General features: G+C 55.4%; 1 protein-coding gene across 1 annotated transcript; it reads right to left on the bottom strand.

The window, feature by feature from the left end:
• Window positions 1–4,772: 4,772 nt before the first annotated feature.
• CFD (complement factor D) lies at window positions 4,773–7,355 on the bottom strand. The gene is made up of 5 exons (XM_081136020.1): window positions 6,958–7,355; window positions 6,266–6,422; window positions 6,024–6,168; window positions 5,603–5,860; window positions 4,773–5,079 (listed from the first exon to the last, which is right to left on the bottom strand). Exons 1-5 carry the CDS (start codon window positions 7,013–7,015, stop codon window positions 4,918–4,920), a joined length of 780 nt encoding a protein of 259 aa, XP_080992146.1. The 5' UTR covers window positions 7,016–7,355; the 3' UTR covers window positions 4,773–4,917.
• Window positions 7,356–7,898: the final 543 nt, after the last annotated feature.

Raw genomic sequence — 7,898 nt, 5'->3', positions numbered from 1 at the left:
TGCTCTATCAGCATTTATGGAGTGCCTAGTATATTACTTCAGGCACAACGATCCCACAGGGACCTGCAGACTGGGCTTAGGTGAGGACTGTGCCCAACCTGCCCAGCTTTTCTGTAGGTGGGTGGGTTTCTGCCTCATCTGTCTCTGAGTGTGTGTCTCTCTTCTTGCTCTGTCTTTGTCTCCTTGACCCACCCCTCAACCCAGAGCAGCTTAAGCCTCATCTCCAAGGGGTCCCACCTCCTGCTGCCAGCAGGCACTTTCCCTAGTTATGTCCCACACCCCTGTGGAAGATGCAGTGGCCTGCCTTAGTGGTAATTGGTTCTCATGTTTTTCTTCTGGAAGCTCAAGGGAGGCAGGCCAGGTGGGCATCCCAGAGAAGGTAATGCCTTTGCTACTGCACAGGCACTTGTTGGCCTCTCGGGATGGCAGGAGCTCAGGGAGCCCCTTACCTGGGCTAGAGACATGTTTAAAGCCCATCTACCATGGCTGCAGGACTCTGACAGTGTCCAGTTCTAAGTTTGATCAGTGTGGTCTAACTGGTGCTTTCCACAGGGACTTGAGGCTCCTGGGCCAGGACTGGAAAGGGATAGGGAAGCTGGCCGTTGGCCAAGTGGATGGGCTCCTGGCTGCCACCACCCACTGCCCCTTAGTGAAATGGGAACTCCCAAGGCAGTCCCCCTGCAGGAGGTAGACCTGGATAAGGGGTCACTACCCAGGGACGGAGCCATCATGAGCCAGTGGAGGATATGTCTGTAAATCATTTGTTCTCAGAATTAGGAACAGATTCATGGCTCTTTGGGGAGTAGGAACAAGGCCTTTCCTCCACAAAAGTGTTTCCCTGGGTCTGTCCCACCCAAACCTCACCCATAACTCCACCTTGATGCCATCTATGTGTTGAGGTGGATGGAGATTAAAGACTCGTCCTTTTACAGTCATGTCATCTGCACCTTGTTTGACCACATACCTACTCGGAGTCTCCCCAGCCCAGGCCCAAGGGGAGCGAAGATGCCTGCATGTGACCCCAGGTCACCTGGACATGGTGAAGAAGGGATAAACCACCAGCTTCTTGATTCCCAACCAGCAGAAGCTGAGCATAAGTGACATAGTGGCTCTATGTCACCAAGTTCAGGTAGTCTGTTTTGCAGCAGGCCACCAGAATATCTTATAAATTGCTGTGCAGGCCCAATAGGCAAAATGTACCAGGCTGCCCAGGAGCATTGGCTTATTGGCACATGGGGTGGCCCACCTGCCATGGGCTTCCTGGAATGAATGTTGGAGGGGGAGATTCAGTGGATCAAGATGTCCTGTTACGCCCCAACCTGTTCCCCACCTGGGGGCATCATGTTGCCCATGAGTGTTTACACAGTTCATAGTTCCTGCCTCTGGGATCAACAATGACACTGTTACAGGAAGAGGCCATTCAGTGCATCAGGCTGCACATGTTCTCTGTGCCCTACTGAGTCCTCACAGCCTCCTTGGAGCCAGTGACCTTGGGCCTTCATTATAGACAAGGAAAACAGGGCCGCAGCTGCTGAAAGATTGGAGCCCGTGCCTTGGTCTTGGAAGACACCCATTCCTTCTCTTCATTTAGTGTCCATGGTGCTCCCAGGCCTCTAGCCTTCCACCACTCATAATCCACCTCTTCCTCCCAAACCATCTCCGAAACTTCTGTGGCTCCCGTTGACCACAGGATGCGTGTGCACCTCCTGTGACACCCCTAAGGCTGTGTCCCCCCTCCACCTCCCTCCATCCCACCCTCCAGGTAGAGAAAGTCTAGCCCAGCTTCATCAGTCATCAGCCCACAGACAGGGAGCAGACCAGTTTTATCTGTAACCCCTACCAGTGTTGTCAGATAAAAGGCAGGATGCCCAGTGAATTTCAGATGAACAATGAATATTTTCTTAATATAAGTCTGCCCCAAATGTCACATGGGATATACTTATTAGTATAAAATGTATTTGTTTTCTGAAAGTCCCATTTAATTAGCCAACCTGTATTTTTATTTGCTAAATATAGTCACCCTCCTCCCTCCCCAAACTGAACCATTTCAAAGCCACTTCCAGGTATCATCATTTCATTCAGGAAATACCTATTGAGTGACTGAGTCTTTGATGCTGAATGACTAGCAATTATGTCTCTCGCTCCCCTTATTCAAATGTGCACAATTTCTTACACACAAAATTCATGAGCATACTAAGGAGAACCTCACACCTGTCATAGGAAAGCCTAAATGAGTTAGGTCCGGTGCAATGGAATATGTGACCAGTTCTTATGAGCAGGACTGGGAGTTAGCTCTGTCTGCTACACCCAGCCCAGGGCCAGGCACACAGGAGGAGCTCAATAAATGCTTGTGTATAAATTAATGCGCCATGGTACAAAAACAATACCCTCCCACAGGTTCCAATTCCAACTTCCCAATCCCCAGTGGGACACATGACTTCACCTTTCAGACCTTCTGTCTCTTTTTCAACAAAAGGGAAGTCGTGAACACTCTTTGGGGACTAGGCTTAATTCGTGGGGCCTTGTAGGTGCTAGGCCTCAATGGTCCCTCATCCAGGCAGGAGAAAGGGCACAGGGCCTTGGGGCCTGGGTTCTGCCCTGTCACCTCCGTGTCATTGCCCAGATGGAGGGCAGTGAGTCTGGGGTGGCAGAGCTGTATGGCTGCTCAGGGACACCCATCAGTCTCTTTCTATGACCCTCTGAGCTCAGGGAATGCCTATGAATGCAAGCACAATGGCTCTGGGTTCGAATCCAGACTTCGCCCCGGAGCTTCTGTGTGACCTGAGGATCTCCGAGCCTGTTTCCCAATTTGTGACATGATCATAAGAACACAACTTTAATATATCTTTATTGATTTCAGAGAGAGGAAAGGAGAGGGAGGGAGAGAGAGAGAGAGAAACACCAATGATGAGAGAGTCATTGATCGGCTGCCGCCCGCAACCTGGGCATGTGCCCTGACCAGGAATTGAACCCCGATCGCCTGGATCCCAGGTCGACACTCAACCGCTGAGCCACGCCTGGCTGGGCAAGAGCACAACTTTAGAGTCTCTGTACACTTAAATCTCAGCCCAGAGCAGGGTTTTGCACATACAGGCCCTCACATTCCACTTGGGAAGCAAAAGGAGAGCTGGACATTAGCAAGACCAAGGCGACACCCCCATGTGGGCCCTCCCAGGGTTTCAGGTGTCCTCTAGACTGGTAGAGGGGAGTAAGGACATCACCATGTGGCTGAGGCATGGAGAGGCGCCTGGCAACTTCAGCTCCTCATGAAGGGTGTCAGGTCTCCCCACTTTTACCTCACTAACCCCACCCCAAGTTCCCCCCGAACCAGGGTTACCACCTTTCAGCCCTCCTGTCACCTTCTGGCACTGCATTACTGGTGCACATACTTATGTTTGCAGATTCCACCACCCCGGGTCTGGCTTGCCTCAGTCATGCAGTGTGTGCTCAAGATGGCAGCAGCATAGGGAGCAGCTGAACTCATCTAATTGATGACTGAATGAACAGCGTCTGAACAGCAAGTGAGAAAGAGACAGAACCATAGGGTGGCAGGAGCTCTATTCAAGGGATTTGGCCTTCAGGTCAGCACAGCAGGTTCCCAGCTACACTGCCTGGGGCCTTTTGCTTCCAAACAAAGGAACAACAGGGTGTCACCATGAGCACCTAGCCTCCCTGCCAAGGAGTCACTCAGGTCCACAGGCCAGAGCCCCAAGTGTTATGCCTGCCCAGCTCCAACCAACTTCCTAAACTACAAAACCTGCACATAACACCTACACAGAAGTTGCTTCTATGCCAGACCACTTTCTAAAGGGCAAACAGGAGAGAGAACATATAGAGAAGATTGGAGAGCAAACTGCAGAAACTCTCCCGATGACTGGGTCAGAGGGGCCCTGAGTGCCATTGTTTACATCCCCTCTACCTCTTTAGGGCAGTAGGGGCTCTATCCAGGGGCTTTGGTCTACCTACAAGGTTGCTCTGAACAAAGAAACTAAGCAGGATCAACAGGGCCTCACCACACTCACCTGGCCTCCCCACCTGGAGCCACTCCAGCTCAGTGGGCCAGTGCCCCAAACACCTTCAGCTCCCACCAGCTTCCCAAAACCTCTGGGCTCATGCTGACTATACAGAGGCTGCTTCTACACCAGGCCATTTTATCAAGACTGGTAGAGACAGCTATTTTGTCTAATGGATATAAACAAACACAGAGATTAAACAAAATTAAATGGCAGAATATATCTCAACTGAAGAAACAAGAAAGATCTCCAGAAAAAGATAAGTAATTTTCCTGGTAAAGAATTCAGAGTCCCAAGAACAATGGACAGGGCTGGATTAAAACCTTTCACTAAAGAAGTTATAGGCCTGGGGCTTTACTACTCACCATGACCTGTCCACTTAGGAATTTATAATCAAATCACCCTAAGAGGTTACTTTCCATACAACCCCCCCTTTTTTTAAATCCTCACCTGAGGATATTTTTCCCATTGCTTCTCAGAGTGGAAGGGGGAGAGAAAGAGTGAGAGAGAAACATCAATGAGAGAGACACATGGATTGGTTGAATCCCGCTCCCGCCCACGCCCCAACCAGGGCGGGGATGGAGCCTGCGACGGAGGTACATGCCCTTGACCAGAATCTAACCGAGACCCTTCAGCCCATGGCCCGAAGCTCTAACCTCTCAGCCAGACTGGCTAGGGTAAGAATGAAACCTTAATTGCACCAGCATGGATGGACCTAGAGGGTGTTATGCTAAGTGAAATAAGTCAGACAAAGACAAATGCCATATGAGTTCACTTATATGTGGAATCTTAAAACAAATACAAAAACAAATGAATAAACGAAAGAGAAAAAATAAAACATAAAGTCTGCCGGGATGCAGGAGTGAAACTATTGCTCCTAGTGACCCCGCCCCTCAGGCTCTCCTCAGGCAGCCACGCCTCCGGCCATCACACTGTCGATCCAGGACGCATAGCTCCCCACTCGAGTGTAGATACCCGGCTTCTTGCGGTTGCCGCACACGCGGGATCCCGAGGTGACCACGCCCTCGGCCACGCCGTCGCACACCAGTGGGCCCCCGGAGTCGCCCTATGTGGGACAGGGCCGTGAGGGGGGTTTCACCCGCACAAGCCCCCACGCCCTCAGTGTCACCTCGAGGCTCGGACACTGCAGTTCCCGCTCCTCCCGCCGGCCGACCGGACCCTGCGTGTCCATCTCCTCAGGGCCCATCGGCCAAGGCCCTCCCTCCCTTGCCCTCAGCTCCGCCCCCAGGCTTCAACGCCCCGCCCACCCACTGGCCCCGCCCCCAGGCCCCGCCTGCGCGGGCGCACCTTCCGGAGGCCCCGCCCCATCGGCCTCCCTTCCCTGCGCAGTCGCCCCTCCCGCCCCGCCCACCCACTGACCCCGCCCCCAGGCCCCGCCTGCGCGGGCGCACCTTCCGGAGGCCCCGCCCTATCGGCCTCCCTTCCCGCGCAGTCGCCCCTCCCGCCCCGCCCACCCACTGGCCCCGCCCCCAGGCCCCGCCTGCGCGGGCGCACCTTCCGGAGGCCCCGCCCCATCGGCCTCCCTCCCCCCGGCGCAGTCGCGCCTCCCGCCCCGCCCCACCCCGCACCTTGCAGCTGTCCCGGCGGTTGCTCTCGGCGCACATCATGCGCTCGGTGATGGTACCGTCGTGGTACACGCGCAGGTTGCAGGTGGCGCGGTCCATCACGGGCAGGAGCAAGTACTGCAGGCGGTCGGGCCGGCGGCCGGTGTGGCTGACGACGCCCCAACCGGCCACGTCGCAGAGCGTGCCGGCCGCCACGTCGCGGTCCTCGCGCTGCCAGGACAGGGGCTTCACGGCGGGGCCCAGGGTGGCATTCTCAGACAGCTGGGGTGGGGGGACGCGGGCGTCAGGGTTGCAGGGGAGCATTTAGCAGGAGGAGCTGTGGCTAGACTGTGGGACCGGGTGGGGGGAGGCGGGCATCAGAGCTGGGGGTCGCGGGGTGGAGGGGTGCATGCGGCAGGGGGGAGTGCGGCCAGGTTTGGCCCACCTGCAGTAGAAGGAGGTCGTGGTCGATCGTATCGGGGCGGCTGTCAGGGTGAGGCACGGCTCGGAGCACGTCGTACAGGTGCTTGGATGGCTCGGGTTGCGACAGCGAGTGCGCGCCCAGGAGCACCTGCACCGTCTCGTTGGTCCTGGGCGTGGGGCGGGGTCCACGTCAGATCCACAGCCGCACCCCAACCCAATCCCACCCCTGCTGTGTCCGCCCCTGCCACCACCGCCACCACTCACACGTCTTCCAGGCAGTGCGCTGCGCTCAGCACCCACTGCTCAGACACCAGGAAGCCGCCGCACACGTGTGTGCCGTTCACCTGCACCGAGGCCATGTAGGGCCGCTGGTGGGCCTTGGACTCGCTCCCGCCCAGGATCCGGCCGCGGGGCTGCGCCGCTGGGTGTAGGGAGATGGGCGTGAGGACTCCACGAATGACTACAGCCCAGCCCTGAGAGGCCCCTCCACCCCTCAGGTCACTCCAGCCCCCTTCAGACTTGGTATTCCATCATTGGAGCCCCACATCCCAGGGTCACAAACTTAGATGCCTGGGGCGCTGGGGGGTCCTGGGAACAACAGGGAGTGGTGGGGTCTGGGGTAAATTCCATTCTATACACTGAACCTAACAGCTTTGATTTAAACATAAGAAAAAAAGGATAGACCAAACCAACACTCCTGCCAGCTGCTGAACATGCAGGCTGCCAGTTTCCAGTGTAAAACTGCATGTTCTCGCTCTGGGGAAAGCTTGCATTTCAGATCCAAGTTTTGAGAATTCCTGGACTTTCAGAGCCCTCCATTCACCTGGGCACTGCCTCCTTTCTGCCTACCTAGTAGGGCTGGGGGACAGTCCTGTTTGATTCAGGGGGCCCCTTGGCTGACTACCCTGCAGACTGTTGACCCCCTGCTGTCACCCCAGTCCCAGGTCTACTCTTACCGCATAGGGCCACTCCTAGGAGGATTAGAGCCGCCAGGCGCACTGAGAGGTCTGCCATGATGCTGCTGTGGCCTCAGTACTGACCAAGGAGGGGCCCTGAGGCACTCTTATGAGAATGGAAGTTGGGGCTGCTCCAACTGGCCCTATCTGTCCAATAGGCAAATTGCCCAGCTGGGTAAAGGGGAGCACGCCAGTCTGCTTCCACCCTCATCAGGGTGGAATTATCTCCTGCTGGACTTTGCACCATGAGGGGATGCCTCCTGCTCCTGTGTACCTGGCCCAGGGGTGGCCCTAGTGTGGGGAGCAACCCCTCAGGATGCAGGAGCAGAGCAGAAGGATGAAGAACTCCAGCCCCCCAGCCCAATCTCCTAAGAGTGTCTTTCCAGCCCTCAAGTTTCGCAACAGCAGCTGGAGGCCACAATTTGTAAACAACCCACTTCCTCGTTTTTTTTCTGCACCTCCCTTATTTGTCCTCCTCCTCCAACTTGGAGAGAAATTTGGGTGGGGGTGGGAGTAAGGTCACCCTACACCCTTGTCCCCATTGCTGTGGCTCTGGGGCCCCAACAAGTAGAATGTTAGAAAGGTGGTATATAGGGGCAGCTGAAAAAACTGTGCCTTCAATAAGGAAATTTAAATGGAAAGTTCAGGGTCTGCCTTCAGGTGTGGCTTGATCCAGGCACTTTGAACAATGTCAGTCAGGTCTTTGCCTCTGGTTTCTCTCTTCCTCCTTGATGGCCTCTCTCCTTACTAGGCTCCCCTCTTGTGACCCCAGGAACCCCAGACTCAGCCCAGTGGCCTAGTGGGTTCCTCCCCCAATGCTCCATCACTCCAGTCAATGTCTCCAGGCTGCCTCTGACTGGCTGAGCTTGGATCACATGCCCCCTCCCAAACCAACCACCGCAATGGCAGATTCTGAAGAGTAGAAGGGTGGCAGGTGCTGG

The sequence above is a fragment of the Miniopterus schreibersii genome (assembly GCF_964146895.1).
Source record: "Miniopterus schreibersii genome assembly, chromosome: 4".
Classification (NCBI taxonomy): domain Eukaryota; kingdom Metazoa; phylum Chordata; class Mammalia; order Chiroptera; family Miniopteridae; genus Miniopterus; species Miniopterus schreibersii.
The sequence above is the reverse complement of the archived record's forward strand: the minus strand, read 5'-3'. Positions and strand labels throughout refer to the sequence as shown.